We start from the raw sequence: 17,575 nt of genomic DNA on the forward strand, positions 1-17,575 counted from the left end.
TTGAATTGTCTTGGAACCCTTGTTAAATCATTTAACTATACATATAATGGTTTATTTTTAGACTCTCTAATCCACTGGTATGTATATCTTTGTGCCAGTACCATACTGTTTTGATTACTGTAGTTTGCAATGATGCGTCATCATTTTAATTGTATTTAAGTACATTCTTTATCCAGTATTAAGGGCAGTTATAAATGCCTGGACTTATAATAAAAGACATGCATAAAAGAGGTTTTGTGTTTTTAGGTTAGGTGCAGTTTATTGTAAATATAGTTTGGAGGTAGATTTTAGGAATAATAAAGAAAAAATTAAAAACATATCCAAAGTAATTCATATTTTATTTTGCTTAAAGTTTATGTATTTATTTTGAGATCCACGACTGGAGGAGGGGAAGAGAGAGAAGGAGACAGAGAATCCCAAGCAGGCTCTGCACTGTCAGCATAGAGCCTGATGTGGGACTTGAACTCACGAACTGTGAGATCATGACCTGAGCCGAAATCAAGAGCCGGACGCTTAACCGGCTGCAGGTGGCTCCCAAAGTGACTCATATTTTAGACATTAAGAATATGATGGATTATTGTTCCAGTATTTCTTTATGAACAAATGTTCATATTATGTATTCAACTTTTTTCTTTTATTAAGAGAGAAAGTGGGAAAGGGACAGAGGGAGAGGGAGAGGCTTGATCTCACAACCTTGAGATCATGACCTGAGCTGAAATTAAGAGTTGGATACTTAATTGAGCCACCCAGGCACCCCTTGTCTATTCAGCTTCTAATGCTTTTTTATCAGTTCTGATTTCCTCAGTCCTGTTTTCAGTGAACTTAGTTTTGTATTATTCTCATATTTCAGGAAAGGAAGTTATGTTTAGAAGTAGCTTTTTGATAAATCTGGGAGACTATGTTGACTGACTAAAATATGTTATATTTATTGTTTTTCTGTACTTTCTGTCAAATTGTGATCTGAGTAGAAGGTACTTGACTTCAGTGGAATAAGAATATTCCTTAACTATGCTATCCTAAGTTCTTCTTCCATTTAAAAGGAGCTAATCTTGGGGCGCCTGGGTGGCTCAGTCGGTTAAGCATCCGACTTTGGCTCAGGTCATGATCTCGCGGTCCGTGAGTTCGAGCCCCGCGTCGGGCTCTGTGCTGACAGCTCAGAGCCTGGAGCCTGTTTCCGATTCTGTGTCTCCCTCTTTCTCTGACCCTCCCCCATTCATGCTCTGTCTCTCTCTGTCTCAAAAATAAAATAAAAACGTTAAAAAAAATTTTTAAAGGAGCTAATCTTAGTAAATCAAATCCAGAGTATGTTAAAAGAATCATACATCATTATTGTATTAGTTTCCCAGGCCTGCTGTGGCAAATTCACATACTTGGGGGTTTAAAACAAACAAATAAAATACTCTTTCACAGTGCTGGAGGCTCAGAATATGAAATGAAGATGTTGGTAGCTTTGGTTCCTTCTGGAGTCTCTGAGGCAGAAATCTCTCCTTCTTCTCTAGCTTATGGACATGTCACTCCGTTTTCTGTCTCCCTGTATCTAGGTTTCTCTCCTTGCTCTTATAAAGAGAGTAGTCATTGAATTTAGAGCCCACCCTAACCCATTTCGACCCAGTCTTAGCTAATTATATCTTCAGAGACCCTGTTTCCAAGTGAGGTCCCATTCTGAGATTCTACGTGGACATGGAGTTTTAGATTATTCAGTCTTCTGGAATTATTGAGTAAGGTTTAGTCCAGGAACTCAAAAGATGGTTCAACCTGAGAAAACTTCTATAATTTATGTCATTAGCAAACTAAAAGAAAAAACTTTTTTTTTTTTTTTAAATTTTTTTTTCTTTCAACGTTTATTTATTTTTGGGACAGAGAGAGACAGAGCATGAACGGGGGAGGGGCAGAGAGAGAGGGAGACACAGAATCGGAAACAGGCTCCAGCCTCTGAGCCATCAGCCCAGAACCCGACGTGGGGCTCGAACTCACAGACCGCGAGATCGTGACCTGGCTGAAGTCGGACGTTTAACCGACTGCGCCACCCAGGCGCCCCAAGAAAAAACTTTTATATTAATAAATATTTTACAAAAGTATTTGCTTCAGATTAAAAAAAAATCCATTCCTGATTTTTTTAAAAAAAGTTGTTAAATCCATAGAACTACCCCCCCCCCCAAATTAAGTCCAATGAAATCATGGATAAGTCAGAGATATATCCACGTTTGCTTTGGAGATTGTCTAGATCAAAGTTGCTTAACCTTTTGTAGGACGTGGACGTCTTTGGTGAGAACTGTTGAACCCTTTCTCACTTCCTTTGGGTCATTATGGGAATAAATGAGAGGCACACAGGTTGTTCACAGTAGTGCCTAACCCACAGTGAGGGCTGAGAAAAAAGTGTTAGGTATTACTATCCATGCACTCTCTACTCCCCCTTTACTCCTTGTAAAACTCAGGAGCAGAACTTCTGCTTTGTAGGTAAAAAAAATTCTTACCTCACTTTTATGTCACCCTTACCCCTAAATAAAAGGCTCTGCTTCTTCGGCCATGTTGGAACCCTTAGACTCAGCTGGCACGTGCTTGGAAAAGCTGGAATACAAGGAGACAGCTTGCTCTCCTTGTTGAACCTTTCTTAGATAATCCCTTAGTTATTCAGTGCATAAAATAGCAATATATAGTGGAACTACTAGAGATTGAAAAGTTTTATCTCCTGGCTTACTGCATGTTTTCTAATTTTTCTATAGTAATGCACTTAAATAATAAAAATATTTAAAAATGTTAATATTACAGGGGCACCTGGGTGTGGTTCAGTCGGTTAAGCATCTGACTTTGGCTCAGGTCATGATCTCACAGTTTGTGGGTTTGAGCCTGCATCTGGCTCTGTGCTGACAGCTCCGTGCTTACGGCTCTGAGCCTGGAGCCTGCTTCGGATTCTGTCTCCCTTTCTCTCTCCCCTCCCTTGCTCGCTCTCTCTCTTTCTCTCTCTCAGGAAAATAAATGTTAAAAAAAAAGTTTATTTATTTTAAATGCTTGTGCATGTACAAGCAGGGGAGGGGCAGAGATAGGGAGAGAGAGAAAATCCCAAGCAGGCTCTGTGCTATCAGTGCAGAGCCTGATATGGGGTTTGATCCCACGACCCTGGGATCATGACCTGAGCCGAAATCAGGAGTTGGAGGCTCAGCCACTCAGGCATCCCATAATTACCCTATTTTTGAGTAGTATTGGATGTTAATCCTAAATATTTTTAGTAATTGTGGTATAAAAATATCTGATTCCTACTGATGACAGTCACAGTTACTAATACTGTGGTGGTTTACTGTGTACTTTCATGGTTGAAGGAAATGCTAGATTTCAGTTAGAGATTAATGAGAATAAAGATAAAATTTTTCCTCCAAGTTCACAAACCAGCCTCCCCTGGTGGAGGGAGGGTTTTATCCATTGACCCATGGATTAAGAACCTTGCAATAATGCTGTAAAAGAAGAAAACAAAATACTGTAAATATTGAGTAAGGAAAGGTAAAATAATGATTCCTTGTAGATGATGTGATTTTATACTAAAAAAATCCAATAAATTAAATACTTTTAGGTAAGACAAATTAGCAATTTGGATACAATATAAATATACTGAAATCAATAGTTTTGTTTTATTCTAGCAAAAACCAGTTAGAAGTTGAAATGGAAAAATGATTTAATTCACAATAATACTAGTAACTATAAATTACCTAAAAATAATTAGAGGAAGAAATACATAAGACTTAGGAAGACTATAAAATTTTATTAAAGGACATTAGAAAAGATCTGAATAAATGTAACACATACTATATTCCTGGATGAGGAAATTCAAAGTCATGATGCTCTTCTTCTTTCAAAATTACTATATAAATTTAATGTCATTGAATTAATTTCATGAATTGTTTAATAGTACTTGACCGATTTTAAAGTTCAAAAGGAAGATGAAGTATATGACTTTAAAAGTGTTTTAAAAACCTTTACACTTGATCTTAGCCAAAAGGCCAAGAAGCGATAAAAGTGTTTTAAAAACTTTTAAACTAAATGTTACTATTATTTTAATGTTTATTTTTGAGAGAGAGCGACAGAGACAGTGTAAGCAGGGGAGGGGCAGAGAGGGAGGGAGACACAGAATCCGAAGCAGGCTCCAGGGTCTGAGCTGTCAGCACAGAGCCCAAAATGGGGCTGGAACCCACAAACCGTGAGATCATGACCTGAGCCAAAGCTGGACACTTAACTGATAGAGCCACCCAGGCGTCTCTAAACCTATTATTTTTAAAGTTTTGCTTATTTTTGAGAAAGAGTGTGTGTACCAGTGGGGGAGGGGCAGAAAGAGAGGGGGACAGAGATCCGAAGCAGGCTCTGTGCGGACAGCAGCAAGCCCCATGTGGGGCTTGAACCCACAAACCGTGAGATTATGACCTGAGCCGAAGTTGGACACTCAACTGACTGAGCCACTCAGGTGTCCCCAAACTTCTTATTTTGAGATAATTTTAGGTTCATATACAGTTATGAAAAGTAATACAGAGATCTCCTACCCTTAACTCAGTTTCCCTCAATGATAGTGTCTTGCAAAACTAATAGGCACCATCACGACCAAGACACAGATTTCTACCATCACAAGGGTCCCTAATGGTGCCTTTTGAAAGCCACACCTTTCTTTGTGCCCTCCCCCTCCCTCTGGGCAACCCCAATCTGTCCCTTATTTCTATAATTTTGTCATTTCAAGAGTATTTTATGAATAGGATTATACATAATGTAAGCTTTTATTGTTGGCTTTTTTCACTCACGTGATTCTCATCCAGTTGTGTGTAGTAATAATATTCCATTCCTTTTTGTTGCCGAGTAGTATTCAGTGATTTGGGTGTATATCACAGGTAGTCCACCTATTAAAGGACTTACCACCCCCCACCCCCTCCACCCCCAGTTTTTGGCTATTACAAATAAAAGTGTTATAAACATTTGTGGACAGGTTTTTGTGTAGATACAGTCTTCATTTTGGGGGATAAACACCCACTGGTGTAGTGGGGTTTGTATGTTAGTGGCATGTTTATTTTTTAAAGAAACTTCCAAACTATTTTCTGGAGTGACTGTGTGGCTGTACTATATTACATCCACCAGCAATATATAAGTGATCTACTTTTTTTTTTTTTTAAGTTTATTTTGAGAGAGATCGTACATGCTCGAGCAGGGGAGGGGTAGAGAGAGAGAAAGAGAATGCCAAGCAGTCTCCGTGTTGTCAGCACAGGTTTGATGTGGGGCTTGAGCTCATGAACAAAGCCATGAGATGTGAGATCATGACCTGAGCTGAAATAGAAAGTTGGATGATCAACTGGTTGAGCTACCCAGGCACCTCTCCTTAGGATTTTCTACAAAGACAATCATGCCATCTGTGAATGGGGACAGTTTTATATCTTCCTTTTTGATCTTTATGCCTTTTGTTTCCTTTTCTTGCATTTTTGCACTGGCTAGAGCTTCCCACACTATGTTTGATTTAGTGATGAGATGGAACATTCTTGCCTAGCTGCCAATCATAGAAAGCATTGTCTTTCACCGTTAAGCATAATATTAACTTTAGGCTTCTTTACCTACTTACTTACTTACTTACTTACTTATTTATTTTTATTTTGGGTTTTTTGGTGGTAGGGGGTAGATTTCTGTTACCAGGTTGAGGACATTTCCCTCTATTCTTATTTTTCTGTTTTTTGTTTGTTTGTTTTGTTTTGTTTTTTTAAGCAGAATTAGTGTGGAATTTCATCAAATGCTTTCTTGCATAAGTTGATGGATCATTTGTTATTTTTCTTCTTTGGCAGTATGGTGGATTATGTTGGTTGATAATTAAATGTTGAGCCAGTATTCTTGCTTCTCTAGAATAAATCATATTTGGTCATGTTGTATAATTCTTTTGCATATTGCTAAATTTTATTTGCTAGTAGTAAGAATTTTTGTTCCTTGGGGCACCTGGGTGACTCAGTTGGTTAAGCATATGACTCTTGATTCCAGATCAGGTCATGATCTCACCATTTGTGGGATTGAGCCCCACATTGGGCTCTGCACTGACAGTGTGGAGCCTGTTTGGGATTCTCTCTTTCCTTCTCTCTCTCTGCCCTTCCCCTGTTCACATGTGTGTACTCTCTCTGTCTCTCAAAATAAATAAACTAAAAAAAAAAAAAAAGTTTTGTATTTGTTTTCATGAGGAGTATTGATCTCTAGTTTGTTTTTATGTAGGCTTCACAACCATTGCAAAGCCCAACGTGGGGCTTGAACTCACAACTGTGAGATCAAGACCTGAGCTGAGATCAAGAGTCGGATGCTTAACTGACTGAGCTACCCAAGTGCCCCTGAGCTCTAGCTTTTTGTCAGTTTGTTTGCTTTGTTTTTGTAGTGAGTTTGCCTGGTTTTGGTATCAGGGTAATTCTAGCTTCATAAGGTGAATTAGTGTCTCCTTTCTCAACCAGTTTCTGGAGCAGATTGTGTAGAAATGATATTAACTCTAAATGTTTGGTAAAATTCATTCCATCTGGACCTGGAGATTTCTTTTTTGAGAGTCTTTAAATTATGGATTCAATTTCCTAATAATTGTGGGACCATTCAAGTCATCTGTTTTATGTGGGGTCAGGTGTTTTAGGTTTTTTTTTGTTTTTTTTTTTTTAAGGAATTGTCTGTTTTGTCCAACTTGTCAAATTTACATTTGTAAGTTGTTCCTAGAATTACCACTTATCTCTTTGGTTTCTTCAAGGTCTGTAGTGATATCCCTTTTTTTGTTTCATTTTTTTCCTTCTTTTCATTTCTGATATTGGTAGTGGGTTTCTTTGTGTCTAACTGAGGGCTTGTCAATTTTATTGATCTATTTAAAGAACCAGCTTTGAATTCATTTATTTTTTTAAAAATATTTTTCTGTTTTCAAATTCATTGATTTATGTTGTCTATTACTTCCTTTTGCTTGCTTTTGGGTTTATTTTGTTCTTTTTTTTGTTCTTTTTTTTTTTTTTTGAGAGAGGGAGAGCACACAGCCCAAGTGGGGGAGAGGGACGGAGGGAGAAAGAGAATCCTAAGCAGGCTCCACACTCAGCCTGGAGCCTGATGTGGGGCTCAATCCCACAACCCTGGGATCACGACCCAAGCTGAAACCAAGAGTTGGACGTTCAACCAACCAAGCCACCCAGGCGCCCTGATTTTGTTCTTTTTCTAGGTTCTTAAAATGGAAACTTAGATTATTTGACTTTTCCTCTTTCCACTGTAAGCATTTTAGCACAATAAAATTGTCTCTAAGTAACAGCTTTTGCTGTGTCCCACAAATTTTACTGTTTTGTGATTACATTCATATTTTATTTCTGTGTACTTTGTATTTCCTTTGAGACTTCATTTTTGATTCATTGATTTTTTTTAGAAGTGTGTTGTTTAATGTCCAAGTGTATGGTGATTTTCCTGTTCTCTGTTACTGAGTTCTAGTTTAATTCCATTGTAGTTGGAGAATACAATCTGTGATTTCATTCTTGTAAATTTGTTGAGGTTTGTTTAATGGCTCAGGATATATTCTATCTTGGTTTATATTCTGGGGACAGAATATAAAGAATATAAGTATGTGTACCTGCTATTGTGTGGTGGAATCTTTCTGTAAATGTTAATTAGACCCTGTTCGTTGAGGCTGTCATTTTTTTTTTTTAATCTTTGCTGATTTTCTGTCTAATTGTTCTGTCAGTTGAATGAGGGGTGTTGAAATCTCCAACTATAATTATTTTCTTCTTTCTGTTATGTCAGTTTTTGTTTAACAGATTTTGGAGCTCTGTTGTTTGGTACATACATACCAACTGTCTTCTTGGTGGCTTGAATATTATATAATGTGCTTTGTCTGTGGTCGGTTTATCTGATTATTAATATAGCTACTCTTGCTTTCCTTTGATTGGTGTTTACATGATATATCTTTTTTCATTCTTTTGCTTCCAACCTGTCTCTGCTGTTATATTTGAAGCAACTTTTTTGTGGACTGCATGTAGTTGGGAGTTGGGTTATGTTTTTAAATTTGCTCTGCCAATCTCTGTTAATTGGTATATTTATATTAATTACATAAAATTATTAATATGTTAGGGCTTAAGTTTGCTGTTTTATTTTTTGTTTTCTGTTTGTTTGGGTTTTTATTTCTGTGTTTTTTTCTCTGCCTTCCTGTAGGTAATTTGAACATTTTTTAGAATTCCATTTTGAGGGGCACCTGGATGGCTCAGTTGGAAGAGTGTACATTTCTTGATCTTGCGGTTGTGGGTTTGAGCCACATCATATTGGGAATGGAGATTACTAAAAAACAAACAAAAAATCTAAAAAAAATCTTAAGTAAGAATCCCATTTTGATTTGTTTATGTTTGCTGGTGTATCACCTTGTATACCTTTTCCAGTAATTGCTGTAGTGAGCATTGCATTATGTTTCATAACATCACAGTCTGTTGGTGTCATTTTAACACTTTAAGTGTTGACATCTTACCACCCTTTAATATCCTTATTTGTAATTGGTATTAATTATTTTTTCTGTATTCATTTAGAAACAGATAGTGTTGTATTTTTTTGCTTCAATCATTAAACATAATGTAGAGGACTCAAAGGAGAAGGAAAGCCTATTGATTTTACCCATATTTTTGCATATTGTGTGTTTTTTTATTTCTTTGATATATGTTGATGTGTTGTGTTCCAAAATTCCTTGTTATGTAATTTCTTCTCTGTTTAGAGAATTTTGTTTAGCCATTCTTTTAGGATAGGTCTGTTGGTGGCAAGTGCTCATTAGTTTTAAATAATTAGAGACTGTGTTGATTTCTCCTTCGTTCCTGAATGATATTTTCACAGGGTGTAGGATTCTGGGTTGACTTTTTTTTTTTTTTTTTTTTAACTTTAAAAGATACCATGCCACATTTTTTGTCTCCATGGTTTCTGATGAAAACTCTGCTGTTGTGAATTATTTTTCTTCTGTAAGTAAGGTATCATTTATCTCTAGCTACTTTTTAGAAGTTTAATTGTTATGTGTTGGGATGGATTTCTTTAGGTTTGTCCTTTTGGGGTTTACTCAACTTCTTGAATCTGTAGGTTACATCTCTTGACAAATTTGGGAACTTTTCAGATATTATTTTTTAGCTTTGTCCTCTTTCTCTTCTCTTTTTCAGGACTCTAATGGGTAATTTCTAGTGTTGTGTCTTACATTTCACTGATTCTTCTCTTTGTTCCTTTTATTCTGCTGTTGAATCAATCCACTTAACTTTATTTCAGTTATTTTTCAGTTCTAAAATTTCTATTTGATTCTTCTTTATATCTTATCTTTGTTTAGACTTTCTTTGCTGAGGCTTTCAACTTGTGTATTTGTTTCAACTGTGTTAGTAATTGTTGAAGCATTTTTATTGTGGCTGCTTTTAGAATCTTGTGAGATAATTCTAACATTTATGCCATATTGTTGGCATCTACTGATTGCTATTTTTCATTCAATTTGAAATCTTCTTGGTTCTTGGTATGATGAATGGTTCTTTCTTTTTTTTTAATTGAAGCTTGGATATTCTTGTGTTATGTGACATTGGATCTCATTTAAACCTGTTTTAGCCAGCTTTCACTGGCACCACTTTAGGAAGAGAAAGGTGAGTGAGGCTTTGTTATATTTGCTAGGTAGAGTTAGAATTCCAGTTTGTTTGTTTTTCATTTTCCAAATAAAATAAGTGAAAGGATATGTTACATGTTTGCTGCATGAGTAAAATGTATAAACTAATTTTGTGTGTGTGTGTGTGTGTTTTAGATTAACATTATGTCACTATCACAAGCTTTTTTTTTTTTTTTAACTGTTTATTTTTTATTTTTGAGACAGAGACAGAGCATGAACAGGGGAGGGGCAGAGAGAGAGAGGGAGACACAGAATCTGAAACAGGCTTCAGGCTCTGAGCTGTCAGAACAGAGCCCGATGTGGGGCTCGAACCCACGAACTGTGAGATCATGACGTGAGCTGAAGTTGGACGCTTAACCGACTGAGCCACCCAGGCGCCCCTCACAAGCTTTTAAAAGTAAAGGCTGCAGATAGAATATAGTACTCCCTTTTCCAAACTCTGTGAAGCAGGGAGAAGTGAAGTAGGGAATGTATACTTTCACCAGTGTAAGAATTTAAGAAGAGCAATGTGGATATGAGCATAAGGGTTTTCTAGCAAACTACTGAGATTTCACCCATAGCTTGAGCCTTTCTTCCAAGAAGCTAACTTGATGATGATGATGATGATAAGAAGACAGGACTATCTTTTTTAAATGTATATTTCCATTTTTCTTTGATAGAAATGACATCAGATGTACCATCACTGGGTCCAGCCATTGCCTCAGGAAACCCTGGGGCTGGGATTCAAGGTGGAGGAGCCATTGTCCACAGGGCTATTAAGCGGCGATCAGGGTGAGTTTGGATATCATGTGTTGTGAGTGTCTCTCCTGTAAGCCAGCCTGATTTAGTTAGTGGCTGAATCCTCTTGGCTATGCTTAACCCTTTCACTTCAACTGGTTACTTACTACACTGCTGTCAGATATCTTTCTTTAGTTCCTGGATTTTTTCCTTACACAGAATTAACATTTTTATCTAACTTTCTTTTGTGCAGGTTTTTTTTTTTTGATTTTATTTTTTATTAAGTTTTTTATTTTAATTATTATATAGTTAACATATAGTGTTATATTAATTTCAGGTGTACAATATAGTGATTCAACAATTCTGTACATCGTTACTCAAGTGCTCATCATATGTGTACTCTCAATCCCCTTCACCTATTTCACCTGTTCCTGCCACATTCCCTCTGATATGCTTTATTTTATTTTATTTTTTAATGTTTATTTATTTATTTTGAGAGAGAGAGAGCAGGGGAGGGGCAGAGAGAGAGGAAGAGAGAGGATCCCAAGCAGGCTCCACACTCAGTGGAATGTAGTGCAGGGCCTGATGCAGGGCTTGATATCACAAACTGTGAGATCATGACCTGAGCCGAAATCACGAGTCAGACTCTTGACTGACTGAGCCACCCTATGTCCCAATATGCTTTATTTTAAATGAGTACCCTGAGTTAAAGTATTTTTTTTTTCAAAAAGAGCATTTCTTTTTTTTTTTTTTTTTTTTTTTTTTTTTTTTTAAATGTTTTTATTTATTTTTGGGACAGAGAGAGACAGAGCATGAACGGGGGAGGTGCAGAGAGAGAGGGAGACACAGAATCAGAAACAGGCTCCAGGCTCCGAGCCATCAGCCCCGAGCCTGACGCAGGGCTCGAACTCACGGACCGCGAGATCGTGACCTGGCTGAAGTCGGACGCTTAACCGACTGCGCCACCCAGGCGCCCCTCAAAAAGAGCATTTCTTAATGATGCATACTTGAGAATATATGGTTCTAAAAGATATAATATATAAAACATTCCATCCAAGAAAAATAGAGTGCACATTTTCTTCAAGTACACATAGAAGTACACATAGAAGAATCCATTGGTTAATTCACTTAAGAAAAGGCATAACAAATATTACAAATTTAAGAAAACTGAAATCATACCAAGTGTATTTTCCAGCCACAATGGCAAAAAACCAAAGATCAACAGTAAAACAAATCTGGAAAATTTACAATGTAAATTTACGTTAAATATTTAATATGTAAAAACTAACACGCAACTGCATGAGCAGTGGGCAGAATAAGAAATCAAATGGCAAATGAAAATATGTCTCAAAACAAAAGAAAAAGAAGACACAATATTGCAAAACTTACGGGATGCAGCAAAAACAGATGTTAGAGTGAAATTTGTGCTGTCAGTCTTTGTATTAAAAACTCAAGACAAGTTAACATTACACCACAAAGGACTAGAAAAAAAAGAAACATAGCTGAAATTTAGGAGATGAAAGAAATAACAAAGAAAAGTCAGAAATAAAGACCATAATAAACAATAGCATAACACTGAAAGTAATGACCAGTTTTTCCAAAAAAGTAAACAAAATTGGAATTATTTTAACATTAACTAAGGGGAAAAGACTCAAAAACTACAATGAGTACCAAAATGGAAGAGAAAACAATACAACAGGTAACCACAGAAATACAATAGATAACATAGATTACTATAAACTATTATATACTAACAAATCTGATAATTTAGGAAAAAAACAAAAACAGATAATTCCTAAAAACATACAAGTTACCAAGATTGAATTATGAGTCTTTTTTTTATTAAAAAAAATTTTTTTTTTAAATGTTTATTTTTGAGACAATGCGAGAGACAGAGTGCAAGCAGTGGAGGGGCAGACAGAGGGAGACACAGAATCTGAAGTGGGCTCCAGGCTCTGAGCTGTCAGCCCAGAGCCCAGTACGGGGCTCAAACTCACGAACCGTGAGATCATGACCTGAGCCGAAGTCAGACGCTTAACCAACTGAGCCACTCAGGCGCCCCTGAATTATGAGTCTTGAATGCAACAAGTAGGAAGTCTTCTTAGACCACTGACATGAATGAAAGTTGAATTTAGGAATCAAAAATCTCCCAGCACAGAAAACCTGAGGCACATGGCTTCATCGGCAAACCCCACTAAACATTAAAAAAAAAAAAAAAAAAAAAAAATTAATGACAATCTTCATCAAAATCTTACAAATAATGGAATAAAGGGAACACATTCAGAATCATTCCACCAGGTCAGTACTACCCTGATACCAAAGCAGCACTAAAGCAATACAAGAACAAAGAAGTCTACTTTATCTGGTATAAGTATTGCTACTCTTTCTTTTGATATCCATGTGTGTGCTGCTTTTCCACTTCCTCACTTTCAGTCAGCAGGTATCGTTAGGTCTAAAATGAGTCTCTTGTAGGCAACATATAGAAGGGTCTTGTTTTGTTTTTTAAGTTTTTTTTAATGTTTATTTATTTATTTATTTTGAGAGAGATTGCAAGCAGGGAGATGTAGAGGGTGAGGGAGAGAGAATCCCTAGCAGGCTCCGTGCTGCTCCCACGTGGGACTGGATCCCATGAATTGGGAGATCATGATCTGAGCCAAAATCAAGAGTTGGATGTTCAACCGATTGAGCTACCCAGACACCCCCAAGGGTCTTGGTTTTTATCCATTCGGTCATCCTATAATCTTTTGATTGGAACTTTTAGTCCATTTACATTCAAAGTAATTATTGGTAGATGTGTATTGCTACTTTATTGCTTGCTTTGTTGTTTCTGGAGATTTTCTTTGATCCTTTATCACTTTTGATCTCCCCTTTGCACTCAAAGAGTCACCCTTAATATTTCTTTTTTTTTTTAATGTTTTTATTTATTTTTGAGAGAGAGAGAGCGAGAGTGAGACACAGAATTCGAAGCAGGCTCCAGGCTCTGAGCTTTCAACACAGAGCCCAACACGGGGCTCAGACTCATGAGCTATGAGATCATAACCTGAGCCGAAGTTGGACGCTTAACCGACTGAGCCACCCAGGCGCCCCATCCCCTTTAATATTTCTTGTAGGCCTGGTTTAATAGTCACGAACTCCTTTAGTTTTTATTTGGGAAACTCTTGTCTCCCCTTCTCAATGATAGACTCTTGCTGGTTAGAGTATTCTTGGCTCCAGATTTTTCCCATTCAACACTGAATATATCATGCAACTCCCTTCTGGCTTGCCAAGTTTTTGTTGATTAATCTCCAGCTAGCTTTATGAGTTTTCCCTTGTACATTAAGGACTTCTTTTGTCTTGGTGCTTTTAGTATTTTTTATCAGTATAGTTTGCAAATTTAATTCCAGTATGTCTTGGTGTTGTCCTTTTATTGATTTTGATGGGAGTTCTTTGTGCTTCTTGGGTCTGGAGGTCTGTTTCCTTCTCCAGATTAGGGAAGTTTTCTGCTTTCGTTTCTTGAAATAAATTTTATGCCCCCTTTTCTCTGTCTTTTTCTGAGACTCCTATAATACATATGTTACCATTGTTTGATCGAGTCCCTGAGTTCTAAGTCTATTCTTGTCTTGCATAATTCTGTCTTTTGTTCAGCTTTATTACTTTCTATTATTTTGTCTTCTAGATCAGTAATTCATTCCTCTGCTTTTTCCAGCTTCCTGTTCATTGCATCAAGTCTGTTTCCAATCTTTTTCATTGCATTCTTCATCTCTGATTGATTCTTTTTTAATTCTTTTATCTCTGTTGCAAGGGTCTCACTGATGCTTCTTTTCTCAAGCCCAGTGAGTATCCTTATGATTGTTGCTTTAAATGCCTCCTTTTCCTGAAAGTAGTGAAACCAGTAAAACCAGAAATGTCTGTAAAGCCCAAAGATTTCATGGTTGCTGAGAAAACTCAGTTTTCTTTAAACTTTGTGTCTGCATTTTCAAAATTAGAGAATGCTGAACTGCAGTGTATTTCTCCACTAAGGTATTGATATGTTGCTTGGTTTGGAATGCAGAGTCCATTCATTTCCAGAAGCGTGTATGTATTTATGTATTTCCAGAAGTATTTATTAATTGCCTAATTAGTATAAGATATTGTGCTGATTGCTAGTATGATACAAAGATAAATAAGATACGGTTCTTGTCTTTAAGTTGCTTATGTCCTGAAGGGAATAATCATTATACATATAAATAGAGTACAAGGTAGAATATGCCAAGTTTGCTAAGAAAGGAATGCTTACAGTACTGTGTATTTTTGTGTATGGAAATCCCATAATTAGTAAAGATTGGAAAAGCTTCAGAGAAGAGTTTGCTTTAGAAAAGCCTGAGAGAATTGGTAGTATTTTGTCCATTTTTTGGTGTTAAATTTCTCTTTCTTTCCTTTTAAAAACTGTGGAACCAGTATTACAACTAGTCTTTAAATTTCGCCCACTAATAGTAATGCAAGAGTGATCCCTGGGTTTAGGTGGTAACATGAGTAACATTTTAAGAGTTGCTACGTCTCCAAGAGTTTTACACATTTTTAACTCACTGAATAAGTAACTTACTCAAGGTTCTTGGCCAGTAAATGGAAGATCTTTGATATGAACCTTGGGAGGTTAGGGGGTTTAGCTTCAGAGTACACTCTCTTAAACACAGTTTATGTTTTTGTATAATAGCAAACAATTGGAAATGATATAAATATCAAAATTAGGGGATTACGTATTATATTTGAAAATGAAGTATTGTATAGCTATTAGAAGTGACAAGTATGTATCAGTACATGGTGTGCCTAGATGGCTCTGTCAACTAAGTGTTTGACTCTTGATTTTAACTTAGGTTGTGATCTCAGGGTTGGTGAGGTTGAGCCCCTGCTTGGGATTCTTTCCCTCTCTGCCCCTCCCTGTGCACCTGTGTGTTCTTTCTCTCAAGATAAAAAATAAACTTTAGAAGTGACAGATATGTATCAGTACAGGAAAATGTTCACAATATATTGGAAGGTTACAATTTATGTAATACATCACTCTGTCAGGAAGAAATATGTATAACGTGTGCGTAGCAAAACTGAAGGGATGCTCATCAGATTTCTAGATGATGAGATTATGGGAGATTTTTTTTCTTTTGTTTTTAATTTCTAGATTTTCTGAAATGAATGTATGTTGTAATCAGGAAAAAAAATTTTTTTAAGTTTATTTATTTTGAGAGAACGTGTGTGAGAGAGCATGAGCAGGGGAGTGCCAGAGGGAGAGGGAGAGAGAATCCCAAGCAGTCTCCATGCCGCCAGTGAAGAGCCTGACATGGGGCTCGAGCCCATGAACCATGATATCATGACCTGAGCCAAAATCAAGAGTCAGATGCTTAACCAACTGAGCCACCCAGGCGCCCCATCAGGAAAATATATTAAAAGAAGTAATACACATTCTTTTAAAGAAAGATTGGAAGATGGAAAGAATAAAATAGCAATAATCCTATTGCCCCAAGTCATGTCCTATCATTTTTTTTAGTGTAATTCCTTCATTCTTTATATGTAGATCTTTTTAGTAGTTGTAATCATATAATTATATAGATTTTTTTTGTATTTTGTATTTTTTTTTAAGTTTTTATTTATTTACTTAGAGAGAGAGAGAATGAGCCAGGGAAGGGCAGAGAGAAAGAATCCCAAGCAGGCTCTGTGCTGGCCACAGAAGACCCAGTGTGGGGCTCAGTCTCATAGACTGTGAGATCATGACCTGAACCGAAGTCCAGAGTTAGACACTTAACCAGCTAAGCCACCCAGGCACCCCTGTTTTTGTTTTTGTTTTTTTTTTTTAATTTTTTTTTTAACGTTTATTTATTTTTGAGACAGAGAGAGACAGAGCATGAACGAGGGAGGGTCAGAGAGAGAGGGAGACACAGAATCTGAAACAGGCTCCAGGCTCTGAGCAGTCAGCACAGAGCCCGATGCGGGGCTCGAACTCACGGACTGTGAGATCATGACCTGAGCCGAAGTCGGCCGCTTAACCGACTGAGCCACCCAGGCGCCCCTTGTTTTGTTTTTTAAGTGGGCTCCATGCCCAGTGCAGAGCCCCAGTGCACAGGGCTTGACCTCACAACCTTGAGATCAAGACCTGAGATCAAGAGACTGAAGCTTAACCAACTGAGCCACCCAGGCGACCCTAATTATATAGTTTTATATAGCCTGGTCTTTTCACCTAACCATATGTAACCTTTTTTTTTTTCTTGTTGTTCAATATTTTTTTTTTAAATTTTTTTTTAACGTTTATTTACTTTTGAGACAGAGAGAGACAGAGCATGAATGGGGGAGGGTCAGAGAGAGAGGGAGACACAGAATCCGAAACAGGCTCCAGGCTCTGAGCTGTCAGCACAGAGCCCGACGCGGGGCTCGAACTCACAGACCGCACGGACCGCGAGATCATGACCTGAGCCGAAGTCGGACGCTTAACCGACTGAGCCACCCAGGCGCCCCAAATATTTTACATAAATATAATTTTTCATAGTTATATAAGAGGATGTACTTGGTTTCCTATTTTGGAACATTTAAGTTGTTTTGAAGATGTAAATAAATGCTCTGTGAACATCTTTGTGTATAAATTTTTTTTCTTGAGTTATTTCCTTAGGATAGATTCTTAGAAATGGAGTTATTGGGTTAATAGGTAGATTTTGAACACATGATTAGGGGGCTACAGGGAGGAAGAGGAATGAACTGACTGAGCCACCTAGGCACCCCAGTATATAACCAACCCATCTAGAGACTCATAATGTGAGGTTATGATACTAGTAGAGATGCCAAGAGTGGTCACTGGGTTAAAGTGGTATCATTTTAGTTTAATAGAGTACAGAAATTAATAGGAGATTGTCCTATCTTGTTACCTATAATCTTCCTAATCCCTTGAAAGTCACTGCTGCTTTCACTAAATAACATGTCTTATAGCATATTGGTTTTGCTTCTCACATGGCACTTTTCTATTCTCACTTGTTTTATATTTTTGTCTACATAGACAGTCCCTTGAGGTCAAGTCTCTTGTTTTCTTCTCATCTAGCATTGTCTTGAGTGTAGCATATATTATATGTTTATTAGATGTATGATGGAAAGAAGCATTATTTGATAACTTTCTGAGATATTAAATTACTCCCTTATGTATCATCACTGTTTTGGAATATGTTTCAGAAAGCTGGTAACCTAGCTTAGCCTATAGAAATGAAAAATGGGGGCACCTGGGTGGATCAGTCAGTTAAGCATCTGACTCTT

The 17,575-nt window shown here is 37.1% G+C and overlaps 1 protein-coding gene across 3 annotated transcripts in view; it reads left to right on the plus strand.

Annotated features, from left to right (window-relative positions):
* ARNT (aryl hydrocarbon receptor nuclear translocator) overlaps positions 1–17,575 on the plus strand; it is a 76,066-nt gene that overhangs the window by 14,089 nt on the left and 44,402 nt on the right. For all 3 annotated transcript variants that reach the window (XM_047085357.1, XM_047085359.1, XM_047085358.1), the window contains exon 2: positions 10,276–10,387. In XM_047085357.1, coding sequence (XP_046941313.1) covers positions 10,276–10,387 — 112 coding nt within the window. The remainder of the gene's footprint in view (positions 1–10,275; positions 10,388–17,575) is intronic.

Source organism: Lynx rufus, unplaced genomic scaffold (genome assembly GCF_022079265.1).
Source record: "Lynx rufus isolate CCGP_SWC_20201006 ecotype Redwood Valley unplaced genomic scaffold, mLynRuf1.p SCAF_2, whole genome shotgun sequence".
Classification (NCBI taxonomy): Eukaryota; Metazoa; Chordata; class Mammalia; order Carnivora; family Felidae; genus Lynx; species Lynx rufus.